The sequence below is a fragment of the Microcaecilia unicolor genome, chromosome 7, assembly GCF_901765095.1.
Source record: "Microcaecilia unicolor chromosome 7, aMicUni1.1, whole genome shotgun sequence".
Lineage (NCBI taxonomy): Eukaryota > Metazoa > Chordata > Amphibia > Gymnophiona > Siphonopidae > Microcaecilia > Microcaecilia unicolor.
The window spans coordinates 303,614,701-303,632,289 of NC_044037.1; the positions used below are offsets into that span (position 1 = coordinate 303,614,701).

The following is a 17,589-nucleotide window of genomic DNA, read 5'->3' on the forward strand; positions in this document are numbered from 1 at the left end:
GGCACAACCCATTCGTAATGGATTCATCTGCTTGATGACAAGGAATTTGCTAATGAGACAAAGTTATTCAGTCGTTAAATCACAGTAGGATTGTGAAAAATTACAAGAGGATGTACGTACTTCTGTATCACCTCATCTTACTTTCCGTCTTTCTAGCCCTTTCCCCTTTTCTTCATCCCTCTTCCGTCTATTATTCTTTTGAGATTTGTAATTCTCCCAATGTAATTTGGCCTATTCTGCACATTGCTAAGCCACTTTGAGTCCGAACGACTGTGGAAAAAAGTGAGGTATAAATGTTCAAAAATAAATAAAGGCTGTTAGCTTAGCAAAGTTTTAAAAAGGTTTGGATGGCTTCCTAAAGGAAAAGTCCATAGACCATTATTAAATGGACTTGGGGAAAATCCACTATTTCTGGGATAAGCAGTATAAAATGTTTTGTACTTTTTGGGGATCTTGCCAGGTATTTGTGTCCTGGATTGGCCACTGTTGGAAACAGGATGCTGGGCTTGATGGACATTTGGTCTTTCCCAGTATAGCAATAGTTATGTACCAACTATATGATGAAAAACACACCAGAATGGTTTATCGAATGCCTCACCAAACACATCACATACAAGCTATCAAAAAGTACAATTCTCAAATGACTACAGTGAAATAGTACTCACAGCAATCCCCAAGAACACAACTACCAACATCAGCGATCTCACAAACTACAGACCTGTGGCCTCAATACCACTACTGACCAAAACGATGGAGGGTCTGGTATCACAACAATTAATGAATTATATGACAAAATTCTCGATCCTCCATAAATCCCAATCAGGATTCAGAACACAATACAGCGCTGAAACGGTCATAATTCTAATAATGAAGTTCAGAAGCCTAATAAGCCCAGGCCAGAATATATTACTCCTACGATTCAATATGTCAAGTGCATTCGATCTAGTATACCATGCAACATTAATGACCCTGCTCGATTACATAGGAGTCAGCAGCACAGTAGCTGCTTGGTTCAATGGCTTCTTAAAGACCAGATCCTACATTGTAAAGATGTCCAACCAGTTATCAGCATCCTGGATCTCTGAGTGTGGGGCGCCACTGGGCTCACCAACATCACTGACACTATTCAATGTAATGATGGCCCCACTTAGTGAACATTAAGCTTTAGTAAAATGGCCCCAACAAGTTGCAAGTATGATAGAAAATGAAAATAAATGGAAAAACCAATACAAGCCAGAGGAGGGGTGACCAAGAGGCATATTTTCAAAGCACTTAGCCTTCCAAAGTTCCATAGAAACCTATGGAACTTTGGAAGGCTAAGTGCTTTGAAAATATGCCTCCAAGTATTAAGAGATGCAGTGTTTTTCCAGTATTTATTATTTATTTATTGCATTTGTATCCCACATTATCCCACCTCTTTGCAGGCTCAATGTGGCTTACAATTTATCATGGATACTGGAAATAGAAGAGAATATACATTTGGTTTAACAGAGGGTTTTGTGTTACATGGTGGTGAAATACATGATAGTGGTAAAGCAAAAGACATTATAAGACAGTTCTGGATGTTTTAAAGATTATACAGTTACACATGTTGATCTTTGTGATATATCTTGTCGAAGAGATAGGTTTTCAATAGTTTACGGAAATTGGTCAATTCATAGACCAATTTCTATTAAACAACTATGATACATGATATGATACAATGTGATATGAAATGATGCATGGCTGTCTCTATTTTTATATCTATGATCTTTTACTCTTTCCTAATTTTGATTTTTGGCACTTATTTCTTTTATTTATTTATTTATTATTATTGCATTGTAAGGTCATTCCTATAGGCGGTATATCAAATTTTTTCATAAACTTGAAACTATTTTTAATTTTTGGCCTCAGGGTGTTCCATTCACATATCTGTTAAAAACTAAAATCAGAATCTCTAAATACATGTTCAATTAGGGAAATTCTCATTCCAACAGAAGAATCTGCGTTGTTGCTTAGGAAGTGTGAGTAGCTGAAACAGAGAGAGTCCATGCAAGTCCATGAAGGATTGGAAGGTGACTGCTGCTGCTACAATAATGGTGGCACCTACTTGCCAAACAATGGTCCAAAGCATTCCTCTATCTCCAGAACCATTTGGGGAGACCTTCCAGGGTTCAAAGGTGGCAGATTATGATAAGATTTCAAAACCCATCTACCTTATCCAGAAGTGCTGACCAAAATTCTGGTAAAAATAAAACCAACAATAACAAAAGCACAAGGACTCCCAAGTTCCAACTTACGTGGCTGAATCATTCTCTTTGGGGTAATCTTCACCGATTTCAAGACATGAAGACTGTATTCGTTTTTTCTTTTCATACCTGCAAGTGAAAATAAAAGCTTTAGACAAAATATGAATACAGAATTGAGTGAAGTACATATAAGTACAGAAGTATTGCCATACTGCCACAGACCAAAGATCGGTCCAAAAAGCCCAGCATCCTGTTTCCAACAGTGGCCAATCCAGGTCACAAACACCTGGCAAGATCCCCCAAAAAGTACAAAACATTTTATGCTGCTTATCCCAGAAATAGTGGATTGTCCACCAACCAATTTAATAATGGTCTATGGACTTTTCCTTTAGGAAGCCGTCCAAACCTTTTTTTTAACTCTGCTAAGCTAACCGCCTTTACCACATTTTCTGGTAACGAATGCCAGAGTTTAATTACACGTTGAGTGAAGAAATATTTTCTCCGGTTCTTTTAAATTTACTACTTGTAGCTTCATTGCATGCCCCCTAGTCCTTTTATTTTTGGAAAGAGTAAACAAACAATTCACGTCTACCCATTCTACTCCACTCATTATTTTATAGACTTCTATCATATCGCCCCTCAGCCATCTTTTCTCCAAGCTGAAAAGCCCCAGCCGCTTTAGCCTTTTCTCATAGGGAAGTCATCCCATCCCCTTTATCATTTTCGTTGCCCTTCTCTGCACCTGAGACAAGGAAACACAAAATGGAAAAACACCATTCTGTGCAGACCAGCTCTCAAAAGTTCTCCAAACTCTAGCATATGAAGTAGAGGACCGCTATCGGGATTGCAGCAAGGTAGTAATAACATCATCCACGTAAACCTTCTTCCTCAATTGTGCCCTCTCAAGAGCCAGGCCGTAAGACCAAAGCAGGACGGATCCTCCATAAGTACTTGGCCTTCGTGCAATAAGCCCGCCTGTGGAGTAAGAGTCAAACAAGACACAATTTGAAGACAGATTAGGTCCGCATACCAAAGACATCCGAGCCAGTCTGGAGCTACAAGAATGACCTTCCTGGGATGATGCGCAAGCCTGTGCAATGTCCTTCCCATGAGAGGCCACGGAGGAAACATATAAAGGAGGTGCCAAGGCTGTACCAGTGCATCCATTCCTAGGGAGTTCTCCCTGGAGCAGCTGTAGAATCTGTGCATGGCGTCTGGATGCCATGAAGTCCAGAACCGAAAGGTCATACTGGGTGGAAATGAGGTAAAATGCAGTCTTTGGACAGTTGCCATTCCCTTCGGTCCAGAGACACACTGCTGAGAAAATGTCCTTGCAAGTTCATTGAACTCGCTATTTGAGACACTGAAATCACCTGAATGTTCAATTCTGCCCACTGAAAAAGCAGACGTGCCTCCTGGGCTAGAGATACACTTTTGTTACTCCTTGTCTGTTGATGTAAGACATAGCTGTGACATTGTCTGAGAGAATGCGCACTGGCCTCCTGCAAAGAAGTGGTGCAAAGGCTAGTAGAGCTTTCCAGACAGCTTGAAGTTCCAATCTGATGATGGACAAGGAAGCCTTCACTCTCAACCAGCAGCCCTGTGCGTGGTGGAGATAATGGGCTCCCCATTCGAAGAAGCTGGCATTGAGGTGAGAACACACTAAGCTTGCGGAGCTTCTGTTAGTGATATGCAATTTATCCTTAAAATCGGGCATGGTACCGGAAGATTGGAGGGTGGCCAATGTAACGCTGATTTTTAAAAAAGGTTCCAGGGGAGATCCGGGAAATTATATACCGGTGAGTCTGACGTCGGTGCCGGGGAAAATGGTAGAGGCTATTATTAAAAACAAAATTAAAGAGCACATCCAAGGATATGGATTACTGAGACCAAGTCAGCACAGCTTTAGTGTGGGGAAATCTTGCCTGACCAATTTACTTCAATTCTTTGAAGGAGTAAACAAACATGTGGACAAAGGGGAGTTTTAAAAGAGGCTGGATGGTTTACAAAAGGACAAGTCCATAGATCGCTACTAAATGAACTTGGGAAAAATCCACAATTTTGGGAATAGCATCTATAAAATGTTTGTACATTTGGGTAGCTAGTCAGGTGCCCTTGACCTGGATTGGCCGCTGTCGGGGGACAGGATGCTGGGCTCGATGGACCTTTGGTCTTTTCCCAGTATGGCATTACTTATGTACTTAAGTGGGATTCTGTAAGGGCAACCCCACCTGGGTGTGCAGAGAAAAGCTACCAAGTCAGACTCCGCATGGCTTGAGGCGTCCACAGCACCAGCTGCTCCTAAGTCCCCGAGACCACCGGCTCAACAGAGACAACTATAGGGGCCGAATGTGGAACTTCCAAAGTTGCTGCCACAGAACCGACAACCTAAGCGTAATCCCACACCCACAGGCAGGGAAGAGAGAAGCCTAAGAATTTGCTGTCTGAGCTTCAGCTAATGATGCTGAGGCAGGAAAACCTTCCCCACCTGGGTATTGAAGCACACTCCCAGAAACTCCGGGGACTGGGTGAGGGTGAGATGACTTGCTGTAATTCACCACCCAACCCAGCGCAGTGAGAAGAGACAGCACTGTCCGTGTACTGTGAAGGCTCTCTTGATAAGAAGGCGCCCAAATTAGCCAATTGTCCATGTAAGGATGTACCTGAATCCTTTGCCAGCGAAGAAAGGCTGCCTCCACCACCATAACTTTAAAATGTGTGAGGTGCAGTGGCGAAGCCAAAAGGCATTGCCTTGAATTGAAAATGATCTCCCAGGATCGCAACCCAGAGACATTTCCTGTGAGGATGCCAAATTGGGATATGAAAATAAGCCTCCTTGAATGCCAATGAGGTGAGAAACTCATAAGTACATATATAAGTACATAAGTATTGCCATACTGGGAAAGACCAAAGGTCCATCAAGCCCAGCATCCTGTTTCCAACAGTGGCCAATCCAGGTCACAAATACCTGGCAAGATCCCAAAAAAGTACAAAAAACACTTTATACTGCTTATCCCAGAAATAGTGGATTTTCCCCAAGTCCATTTAATAATGGTCTATGGACTTTTCCTTTAGGAAGCCATTCAAACCTTTTTTAAACTCCGCTAAGCTAATCGCCTTTACCACATTCTCTGGCAACAAATTCCAGAGTTTAATTACACGTTGAGTGGAGAAAAAGTTTCTCAGATTTGTTTTCAATTTACTATATTGTAGCTTCATCGCATGCCCCCAAGTCCTACTATTTTTGGAAAGCGTAAACGGACGCTTCGCATCTACCCGTTCATCATATCTCCCCTCAGTCGCCTTTTCTCCAAGTTGAAGAGCCCTAGCCACTTTAGCCTTTCCTCACAGGGAAGTCGTCCCATCCCCTTTATCATTTTCGTCACCCTTCTCTGTACCTTTTTAATTCCACTATACTTTTCTGAGATGTGGCGACCAGAATTGAACACAATATTTGAGGTGCGGTCGCACCATGGAGCGATACAAAGGCATTATAACATCCTCATTTTTGTTTTCCATTCCTTTCCTAATAATACCTAACATTCTATTTGCTTTCTTAGCCGCAGTAGCACACTGAGCAGAAGGTTTCAACGTGGAACCTTGCATGACGTAGCTATAATTCAGGTTCCTCTTTCCCACATGTATCACTTTGCACTTGCTCACATTAAACGTCATCTGCCATTTAGACGCCCAGTCTCCCAGTCTCGTAAGGTCCTCTTGTAATTTTTCATTAAGTTTCTCCGACTCGTCAGCTTTGAATGCGGGTGCCAGAAATGGTATTCAAAGCTGACGAGTTGGAGAAACTTAAAGAATTCTCTGTAAACCTGGAGGATGTAATGGGGCAGTTCTACAAACTGAATAGCACATCTCCTGGACCGGATGGCTGGACTGAGGCTATGACAGAACAAAGAGTCTCCATGCAGAAGTGCAGCACTCTGAGAGTCTTGTTCACCTCTCTGAGATCCAGAACCAGGCGAAAAGTTTCTTCTTTCTTTGGGACGACAAAATAGATGGAATATCGACCCATGTCCCTTTCTGCCGGATGAACGGGCTGAATGGCCACCAGCTGCCTTAAAGAGGCTAAGGTAGGTAGTACTGCCCGACTCTTTGCAGAGCTGCTGCAAGAGGACAGCATAAAAAGATCTGCGAGTGGCTTTGAAAATTCTAGCTTGTAGTCATGGAGAATGATATCACAGACCCACTGGCCTGTAGTAAGGTAAAATTATGCCTTACCTGCTGATAATTTTCTTTCCTTTAGTAGCTACGAATGAATCCAGGAACTGGTGGGTTATGTCCATCTATCAACAGGTGGAGATAGAGATTACAAAGCTGAAGGCAGTGATACCAGAAGGTCAGCTCCTCCTTCACTTCAGTATATGTGTCTCATCACCAAGCAGAATCAGACAAGAAGCCAGGGAGCCTTCCTCACCAACCATACATAACAGAAACTTGTCAGTCTGACTTAAGAGAAATCACAACTGCGATGGACTCTTTCAGTGGTTTCCGCTTTCTCTCTCTTTTTTTTTTTCAGAAACTAAAGACCAGGACAAGAGCACACAGGCAAAACAATCATAGCTGACAGAGGGTGGGATCCTGGATTCATCTGTGCTACTAAAGGAAAGCAAACTATCAGCAGGTAAGGCATAATTTTACCTTCCTTAGCATATGCAGTAGAGGAATCCAGGAACTGGTGGAATGTACCAAAGCAATCCCTAATTAGGGTGGGAAGTCGCCGCTTCCCACTGCAAAGGCAGCATCCGAATACTGAAAGCACACCCTTTCTGCCCAAGAGGCCTCGTGGAACGAGCCTGCAATGCCACCGGCGGGACACAACCTTTCAAAAAAATCCATGGAAACACAGGATCTGCAATCCAATGAGGAAAAAAAAAATCAGATCAGAGGCTGTCATCCCACAGCAAGCACTAGCAAGAAGGACAAAAAGAAGATCTGAACGTTGAAAAATATGCAACATCTGCAAATGCCAGAGAACCCACCTAACTCCCAGAAGATAAAGCACTGTGCACACCGCTGAAAATCCCCCTCCAAAAAGGACAGGAGAAAGAGAGGCTGATAAAGAATAAATGCCAAACCACGGCCAGAAGAAAAGGCGGAACCAAACGAACGTCACTCCAGACTCTGGAATTGCAGAAAAACAACTCGACAAGGCTGCACTAAAAATTCAGACACACTTGCTTGCCAAAGAATTGGCAACCAAGAACATCGCTCATGAAAAAGATCCTAAGCGAAGCCTTCTACATAGGATCAAAAAGAGTCTGAAGCAATGCTCAGTAGACAAGGAGCCCTAAAAGCTAGGCTCGGAGAAGAACGAGGTTTCAAGGTGAACAAGGTCGCAGCAGCGGAGCAGCAAAGCAGTCTGCAAGAAATGCACTACATCCGAGTGCAAAGCCAGGTCAGGCCCTTCTGCAACCCATCCTGCAGAAAGAAATCAATTGCTGAAGAACAGACGCCTGAAATGAAGACCAAGCATGGGCCACAACCATGCCTCAAAAATTCCTCTACACGCGAGAATACGCGGTCGAAGTGGACCGCATGCAAGATCACAATACAGCAGAAATCACTGTGTCTGAAGAATTATGTTCCTAGTCAACATCTCAAAAAAAATCAGACCATAAGACCAAAGCAAGAGGGATCATCCACTCAGTAACGGACCCTGAAGTAAGAGCCCGGAGTCAAGCGGGATCCGAAACGAAGGTGCCACACCATATCCGCATACAAAGGGCGCCGTGGCCAATCCGGAGCTAACACAATGACTCAACCCCGGTGGTGAGCAATCCGAAAAGAGCTCGGCCACAAAGAGGCCATGGAGGAAACACTATGGAAGAACGTCCTCCGGCTAAGGAAGCAGCTGAACAACCAGCCCTGCCGAATTGCCCTCTCTCTGACAGAAAAAAAGACGACATCTTGGCATCCAGCAAGGACACCACCAGATTTATCTCTGGAGCTCGCTACCTGAGGCCAAACTGGGGAAGCACTAGTGCGGAATAACCATTCTGCTGAGACCAGAAGACAGCAGAAAAAGAGAACTCATCATAGGAAAAGCCCGCAAAGTCGGCCACAGAGAAACGGAACACAAAGTCCTCTGCTCACCCCATGGGGGTGACACGCCCTGATGGCAATAGCCCGACTGAGTCCCACTGTTGAAGAAGCAGCCATCATGTTCTCCAAAGGTACAAGCACCGCCTGGCCCGCAACATGTCCTGAAGGGCTAAAAGATGAATAGCACCAAAAGCAGGTCCAGGCGTTCCTGCAACGTGTCTTGAAAGGCTACAAAACGAACAGCACCAAAAGCAGATCCAGGCGGGAGATCGGCCACACCGTCTCCTGTGCCATCTACCGCCCCCGTGGTGGAAGGAGGCGGCAAAGGGCTCTCTAGTCCGAGAGACTCGCATCCATGACCACCACCATCCACTGCAGAGGCACCAAGACATCCCTTCCACAGGGAGGAATTGCGGAGCCACCAGTTCATGCACAGCCGTGCCGAGAACAGCCATGGAAGACATCGCTGACAGAGGATAACACTTGCTGAGAAGCAAGAGCTGTAGATGTCCCATAGGAGTGCAGCCCACAGCACTACCTCCAAAGTGGCCACCACAGAGCCCGACACGAAAGAATTCCCAGGCCCGAGGACTCTGTCTGGGATGGGGCAAGGTGGCTCATTTGAAGGGTGACCACCCAGCCAAAGGATTCCAACAGCAAGAAGACCTGGGAAGATTGACTCTCGGATCTCGTCTAGAGCGGGATGCACTCTGATGCAGTCCTTGCGGAGAATGCCGCAAGACTCCCAATACTAGGAAAAGGTGAATGGCACCATAGCCATGGCAAAAAGGCAAAGCCTGGAACTGAATATGAGGGCCAAGAACTGCCAAACAGAGAAACTGCAGATGAGGGGACCAAAGGGGAAAGAGTAGAAATGCTTCCTAGAGGAGAAGTGCAGGGAAGAATGCTAAATTGAAGAAGCTCGGAATATAGCTAGCTGTACAATACAAAGAAAAGTGCAAAAGAGCAATAAAAGCCTTTGAGACACTGCAACATACAGCTAGCTAGGTGTGCCACTGATACAGTGGAAGCTGGAGCTGGTATGCAATAGTTTGAACAGTCAAATGCAAAACTAGAAGAGCAGAGCTGCTGTGGGAAACCAACACAGCTAACTTTGGCACTGTAGCGTAGTGTTAGCTGTCCCAGCTATGCAAAGAACTGCTTGTCGGGGCAAGCAATATCGGAGAGTGAAAAAAAAATATTCCCCAAACGAAAAGAAGCCAAGGGCCACAGCTTCTAATATGATGCACAAACCAGCCTAAACCTGTGACCTTCAGCTTCAAAGCCAACCATCTTCCAGAAAAATAAAACTATTTTGCTGAAATTACTGCATCTGGAGATAAAGCCCCCCATGGCAGCACTGAGGTTCCATGGTTACCATGGAGACCAGAGCACTAGCCCCAGAAAATAACAATACGTAACATTTCCTACACAAACCTGGAGCCAAAGAGGCATATTTTCAAAGCACTCAGCCTTCCAAGGTTTCTATGGAACTTTGGAAGGCTAAGTGCTTTCAAAATATGCCTCAAAGGCACTAAGCCTAGAAACTCCCTGTAAAGGTGCAGAAAAAAAGAAAACCTACAGCACCTGGTATTTCCAGGCAGTCTCCCATCCAAGTAGAAACCAGACAGGCCCAACAGAGATCAGTTACACTCAGAGTGGTGTGCTCATAGGCAATGCCTTTACTGCCAGTATAAAAAGTTTCACAAAGGAAGGAGGGAAACTTCCATGCTGTTCAAGCAACTGCCCTCACAGAAAAACTGAGGGGACAGAAAAGTCTGTAAATAAAAATACTAAATAGGCCCTTTCACACAAGGAACCCTGCTCTGATGCTATTCACTGTTTCCCACACCAGGAACAGCCTTTAGCCAATGCAGGAACTGTAAGAAAATCTAAACTCACCACAGACAGAGAAGTCTATTGCCCTCAAAGCACCCACTTGGGCAAACATGGCTTTTCAGCTCAGATGATTCTTGCTGCCTCTGTGCAGAAAGGGACTGCCCTGAAAAAACTCCCTCCGAATACAGGAAGACATGGGAGAAATGGACCCTACTGCTGAGCTGGAGAGTAAACATCCCCTCTTTGGGGCAGGGTCCATCAGTGGAGACTAAGACAGGGAACAAGCCAGAAACAGGGTTGCCATATAAAAAAAAAAATTCCCACACAAAACAGCCCAAAACCCGCCCAAAAACCGCACACACCCCGTCCCTTCCATCATCACCCCCACCCCCGCCGTCATCAGCCCAACCCCTTCCGTCATCAGCCCCGCCCTGCCGTCATCAGCCCCACCCCCACCGTCATCGCCCCGCCCAAAACGTCGGCAAACCCCGCCCAAAACGTCACAAACCCCGCCTCTGTCGCCATTAGCCCCACCCCCCACCTGCCGAAAAACCACCCCAAAACCCGCACAAAAAAAACAAAACCAGTCCAAAAAACCGCAACCCGCTGCGGGCAAAAGTTTCCCGCGGCGGGTGGCGGAAAACCAGGCTGAAATAAAAAGGAACAGTTCCCCTACCAGACTTCTGCAACAGATAGGCATATGGAGCAGCAGAATGAACTCGGGGGAGGGGGGGGGGATCAGAAGCCCCCTGGCCCCAGAGAAGCAACCAGGGTGGCTGACGTGCATCCCAAAAAAACAAGGCGCACCGCAGAAGGACCATCACATTCCTTCTGGAAGACTTTGCCATCTAGAACCCATCTAACCGAGATGGGCGTAAAAACTCCCCTGAGCATGAAGCTATCGAGGGGGAATCAGAGAGAGGTCCCAATGACACCACCTCTAACACGGCACCCAGCTGTCTCTCCTGGAACACTGGATCTACCGCAGAGGGTAGCAAAGCCACTATTGTACCAGAAGAAACCCTCAAAAGGGGCGGGCTACAGACAAATGCTGAGGGGCAAAAGCCACATCAACCAGTGGACAAGGAGAAAAAGGAGGATGAAATCAGGCCACTGTTTGGATGGACCATTGGTCTGACCTAGTATGGCTACTCATGTTCTAATGAGTTAATGAGGTAGAATGGATCTACGGAATCTTAGCGGAGATTGGGTGGCGATGCCGGTATTTGGAGATTAAAACCGGTGCAGGGCGGACTTCTACCCTGATCATGACTGAATAGATATGGATGGGCTGGAGTGTAAATTTTAAGGGGCTTCGAAGTTAGCTTCAGAACATTTAGTACAGAAACAGTGCTGGGCAGACTTTTACGGTCTGAGCCCTGAGAAAGGCAAGGACAAATCAAACTCGGGTATACATATAAAGTATTACATACCATGTAAAATGAGTTTGTCTTGTTGGGCAGACTGGATTGACCGTTCAGGTCTTTATCTGCCGTCATTTACTGTGTTACTATGTTACTCTTTGGGGTTCTACATGGAATGTTGCTACTAATTGGGATTCTGGAATCTTGTAACTCTTTAGGATTCCAGAATCTTCAGAACTTTTAGTACAAGAACAGTGCTGGGCAGACTTTTACGGTCTGTGCCCTGAGAAAGGCAAGGACAAATCAAACTTGGGTATACATATAAAGTATTACATACCATGTAAAATGAGTTTGTCTTGTTGGGCAGACTGGATGGACCGTTTAGGTCTTTATCTGCTGTCATTTACTATGTTACTATGTAGAAAGTGGCAATGGGGGAGCAGGGAGGGACCTAGATACTAGGTTTACATCTGAGGCACAGGATACTTTCAACCCCAAACTCAACTGAACCTGCAAGCAGGACAGGAGGCCGCACAGAAGTCACCACAGTGCATAGGCGCTGCTATCCCACCTGTTTGAGATAGAGCATACTGGCTTGGTTGTCAAGTGCAGAAGCTTATGAGGCACAACTCAGAGTTCAAGAAAGCACAAAGGCAGACGGTCTGCAAACTCCAAGATGGAAAATAAACGGAGCAGATTGTTGACAAAACAAAACGTAATTTATTAGTAAAAACCAATGGAATATACACACACAAATAGCCCGACACAGGCCGTGTTTCGCCCAACAGGGCTGCTTCAGGGGCTACACAACAGTCCTTCGCTGTCAAGTGTAATGAACACATATAAAATGTCCTGCAATTGAATATAAAGAAGATCACCTTGATTTGAAAAAAAACAGCTGGATCAGAGATGCCAAAACATAGAATGCTGACGATATCAGTCCGACAGTCTCTTATCTCTGAAAGTGCGAAACATGGCCTGTGTCGGGCTATTTGTGTGTGTATATTCCATTGGTTTTTACTAATAAATTATGTTTTGTTTTGTCAACAAACAACTGAGAGTTCTCTATCTCCACCTGATGGCGGATGGTCACAACCCATTTGTCTGGACTGATCCTTGGGACATAATGGAAAAGGGGAAATACACAACACACACATATTCAGTACCATCTCACAAGTCTCTTTTCTAGACCGCTTGTATCAAAATAAGTTCTAAGTGGTTTACAGATATTCAAAATCGAATACTAGGTAACTGAGAATCCCTTGGGAAATACAAGCAAATGTAACAATCATTAACATAAGAATCTTTAAAGAGTAGTCTTTACAAGTTTTCTAAACATATAATTATACAAATGATCTAAACTTAAACCCAAGTCCTTCCAAACTCTAAGGGCTTGACAGACCAATAGTTGTGCATAAACACTAAATCATTTTATTCCTTTAGTGAAGGAACTGCAAAAGGGGAAGAATTGCTAGATCTTCTCAATCTCGTATTTGAACTAAATTCCACATGCGGGAAACTCATGCTAACACAACAAAAAAGATGTTTTACAGCATGTGGAAACTAAAAAGGATAAGACCATACTTCCCAAGATCCGTCTTTCGCAGCCTAGTGCAATCCCTTGTGCTCAGCCATTTGGATTATTGCAACTCACTATACGCATGTTGCAAAGAACAAACACTGAGGAAACTTCAAACAGCCCAGAATACGGCAGCCAGACTCATCTTTGGAAAGCCAAAATATGAAAGTGCAAAACCATTACGAGAGAAACTGCACTGGCTTCCACTCAAGGAACGCGTCACTTTTAAAGTATGCACATTAGTCCACAAAATCATTCACGGTGAAGCCCCATCCTACATGTCTGAGTTGATAGACTTACCACCCAGAAATGCCAAAAGATCATCCCGAACCTTCCTTAACCTCCACTTCCCCAATAGCAAAGGCGTAAAATACAAAACGTTACACGCGTCAACCTTTTCTCACATGAGCACGCAGTTTTGGAATACACTGCCGCGCAACCTAAGAACAACCAACGAGCAAGCTTCCTTCCGCAGATTATTGAAGACCCATCTATTCGAACAAGTCTACGGAAAGAAACAAAACACATAAAGTCCACAATTACTGTTCACTAATGCATCGTACATTCACCTCAGAACTCCCATTCCCGTATTATCACATCACTCATACCCTTACTCACAGAAAGTTATATACCATATGACTTCATGCCTTTTTATCGCCCCTAGGCTCCCATTGTTTCCTTCCAAAGTTGCAATGCCTATGTTCCATTATTACATCCCTTAACGACACCTCAATTGTTTCGCTTAACCCTGCATAATATAATCCATAACTATCTGTAACAAATTGTATTTCCAACATTCAACTCATATTGTAAGCCACACTGAACCCGCAAAAAGGTGGGAAAATGTGGGATACAAATGCAATAAATAAATAAATAAATAAATAAATATAACTTGGACATTCCCCTATTAGAAGTTTAAACAACATACAGGCTAGTTTAAACAAAACCCTTGCCTCTATTGGCAACCAATGTAATTCTATACATGTGAAATATGATCATGTTTTTTCAATCAAAAAATTAAATGTGCTGCTGTATTTTGAAAAGATTATAGTTTACATAGTTGATTTTTGGGGGCTCCAAGTAGTAAGAGAATGCAGTAGTCCAATTTCGACAATAGTAATGATTGAACTAGCAACCTAAATTGTATGATCTCACCTTTGCTTTCTCAACAAGGAAAAAGAATTTATCACCATTGAGATATAAAAGTTAAATAACAGAGTTTAATCTAAGTAAACTCCCAATAGTTTAGTTGTAGATTGCAAAGAATAGTACAATTTACCAATTATATTTGTTACATTTGTATCCCACATTTTCCCACCTATTTGCAGGCTCAATGTGTTTCTGTTTCTCCAGAGGGTCTGGTTTGTAAACTAACAATAAGAATTTAGTTTTCTGAGGTCAGCTTTAAGTTATGTCTTCCCATCCATGAACTAAGATGTGCACAATCTGGGATAAAGAAAAAACAAAACAAAACAGGAACGACAATCATCATCCATGTAGCTGTATACTGAAAAGCCCTTTAAAAAAAGCTCAATTCTCAGAGTATGCAAAAAGATATTTAATAACGTGAAGGAGACAAAAGACCCAAGGGACCACCACAGGGTTTACTCCAACTCCCTGAAAACACACCTGTTTTATTCTATACGATAGTGATACCAGGAAGCCTCTGACACCTTATCCCCCAACTGCAATGCTATTCAACAGACTGGTTCAGTGAGTCCCAAGGACTGGGTTGAGAACCCTTGTCCTAACCCTCCAACTATGTCAGTCACAAATATACTGGGAAAAAAATACATATATATATCAGCCGTAGGACTGATCCTTGATGCATTCCACTACTCACCTTATTTAGGCTGAGTGAATTCTATTTACTATCACCCTCTGTTGTCTGCCAATCAACCAGTTTTTAATCCAGTTCACCTTCTTTCATCCTGATTTCAGGATGCTAGTTTATTAACGAGCCTTCTAAGAGGAACCGCATCAAAGGTTCTGCTGAAATCCAAGATTACATCTAGCTCATGTCCTTGATCCAGTTCTCTGGTCACCCAGACAAAGATTCAGATTTGTTTGGCATGATCTTCCTTCTGTAAAACATGTTGTCTATGATCTAGCAACTTCACTATCCTTTCTTTCAGCAGTGTCTCCACTGCTTTTCTAACCACTAAAGTAAGGCTCACTGACCTACAAGTTAAACCATCTTTTCTCTGTTACCATATAATTCAGGGTTACAGTTCCTAAAATTAGAATGCTTGGTTTCCTCATCCCACAAGGATATATTAGGAACGTTCATCTCACTAGCAACAAATATGGATCCCACAAGGAGAACCTCAGAAAATGTTTAGTTTCATTTATTAATAAGTCATCTGCATCTAGCCAGTGCAAGCTCACATTTAATAACTGCATATTTAAAACATTAATTCATACCTGTTCTCCAGTAATCCCATTCGGAGAGGGGATAGACTGGTGGGCGAAACGTTTCCCCTAGTCCCAGAGGCTGTATTTCCTGGAGAAGTTTTAACTGGAGTCCTGTCTGCACTACCTAATGGCTTCCGAACTGGTGTTTCATCTTTATTCTCAAAGATCACTTTTCTGGAAGGTGCCTAAAAACACACAAAAGAAGACTTGCTTAAAGATATTACCTATATCTTGAAAACCCATTCTGGAATGCATACTTTTCTATGCACTACACTCGAGCTGGATTTAATTCCCAGCTCAGGGCCTGCTCCAAGGACTGGATGCAATTAGATTTGATCATTCTGTCTTTGTTTTCTCTCACCTTCCACATCCATCATTTAACTGTACTATGCATTAGACAACTACACAGGAGCAGGAATCCTGTGGGGATCCCCTCCAGGTCTGCGGAGATCCTGCGGGGATGGACCCAGGCCTTTGGGATCCCCACGGAACTGCATTCCCTCCTCGGAGCCATAGGGTGCCATCCGAGCACATACCTCAAGGTACCCTTGGTGGTCATGGCTTCTTCGGAACAGGAAAAATCCCCACACTTTCCTGCAGCTGCCGCTGATCCTCTCACTTTCTCCACATTAAAATGGCAGCCGAAATTCCAGCAGCGGCCTTGCAAGACTTCCATGGAAGTTGTGCGAGACCACCACTGGAAGTCTCAGCAGCCATTTAAAAAAAAAAAAAAAAAAGCAGAGGTAGCGAGAGGATCAGCAACAGCTGGCAGGAAAGAGTGGGGATCTTTCCTGCCCTGAAGAAGCCACTAGACCACCAGGGTGCCTTGAGGTATGTGCCAGGAGGGCACCCAGGGCCGGGGAGGGGGGGGGGGGGGTAGATGGAGTTGGGATGATGTAAAAAAATTTGAAGCCAATTAGGTGAATCTCTGTTTCCCCTTCCTTGCGCAGCCATCATCGCCATATACTCAAAACAAAGCAAGCAAACCTATGAGTGCTGCATCCATGTTATCGTTCTTTAATGTTGGTGGCATTTTTATTTAATCTCACTTAATCAGTGTGACATTTGGAGGGGCTGGTTATAGGACACCCTAGCACTGTTATATTTATGCAGAGATTTTTTTTCCTCCTGGTAAAGGGCCACTAAAATAAACATCATGTTATGAGAATCAGGTGCTCAACATTCAGAGTTTCTATTTGCTTATTTATAACATTTATATCCCATATTAAACACATGAATTAGGTTGAAACCTGGGAGCATTTACAATTTTTTTCCTGTGCCTACATCAAAAGAAAAATATGGCATGTGGGAACTTGCTCCTTTTGTTTTGTGGATTGCAGTGGTATATTATAAAAATGCACTTGCCTTTTTTATTACTATTTTTTCACAGAGAGGTATTGAATGAGGGAAGGGCTTCCTTTATGCAGAAGTTTTGTCCAGCGTAAGTCTAAATGTGACAACACTGTCCAGTTTAGCAAACTATTAGCCGTCAAGTTCATACAAAAAAAGTTAACTATGTTCAGTAGAAAATAAATCTGCTGCCTCAGGCTGCTTGCTATGCGACTATTCCATCACTGTTTCGTTATTGCTATCAAGTACTACGTATTAAGGGCATTTGCTTTAAACTTTAATTAATTTATCGAGCCCTTACATGAAAATGGTTTTGCTTTTTAAACCCAAAAGGTGAATCACTACTACTACTACTTAACACTTCTAGAGCGCTACTAGGGTTACGCAGCGCTGTACAATTTAACAAAGAGAGACAGTCCATGCTCAAAGAGCTTACAATCTAATAGACAAGTGAACGGTCGGTCCGATAGGGGCAGTCAAATTGGGGCAGTCTGGATTCACAATTAGGTATAAACTGTGTTGTTTCTGACTTGACTTGCTTTGGAATTTGGACTGCTTTGGGTCCTGTGCTGATCTGTACATCTGTTGTCTTAGCAGAGTACAGAAGAAAATGAGCTACTGAGTAGCTGCAAGAGCTACTGAGCGGTGATGGTGTCCATCTCTCAAGGAAGGGATGGAGTGTCTTCAGCAACAGACTGGCTAAAGTACTAAAAATGGCTTTAAACTAAAATTGATGAGGATGGGTAAAAAAAGGCCA

General features: G+C 43.6%; 1 protein-coding gene across 6 annotated transcripts in view; it reads right to left on the reverse strand.

The window, feature by feature from the left end:
* USP37 (ubiquitin specific peptidase 37) overlaps positions 1–17,589 on the reverse strand; it is a 252,593-nt gene that overhangs the window by 182,065 nt on the left and 52,939 nt on the right. For all 6 annotated transcript variants that reach the window (XM_030208853.1, XM_030208852.1, XM_030208855.1 and 3 more), the window contains 2 exons: positions 15,492–15,667; positions 2,280–2,357 (listed from right to left, as the gene is read on the reverse strand). In XM_030208853.1, coding sequence (XP_030064713.1) covers positions 2,280–2,357; positions 15,492–15,667 — 254 coding nt within the window. The remainder of the gene's footprint in view (positions 1–2,279; positions 2,358–15,491; positions 15,668–17,589) is intronic.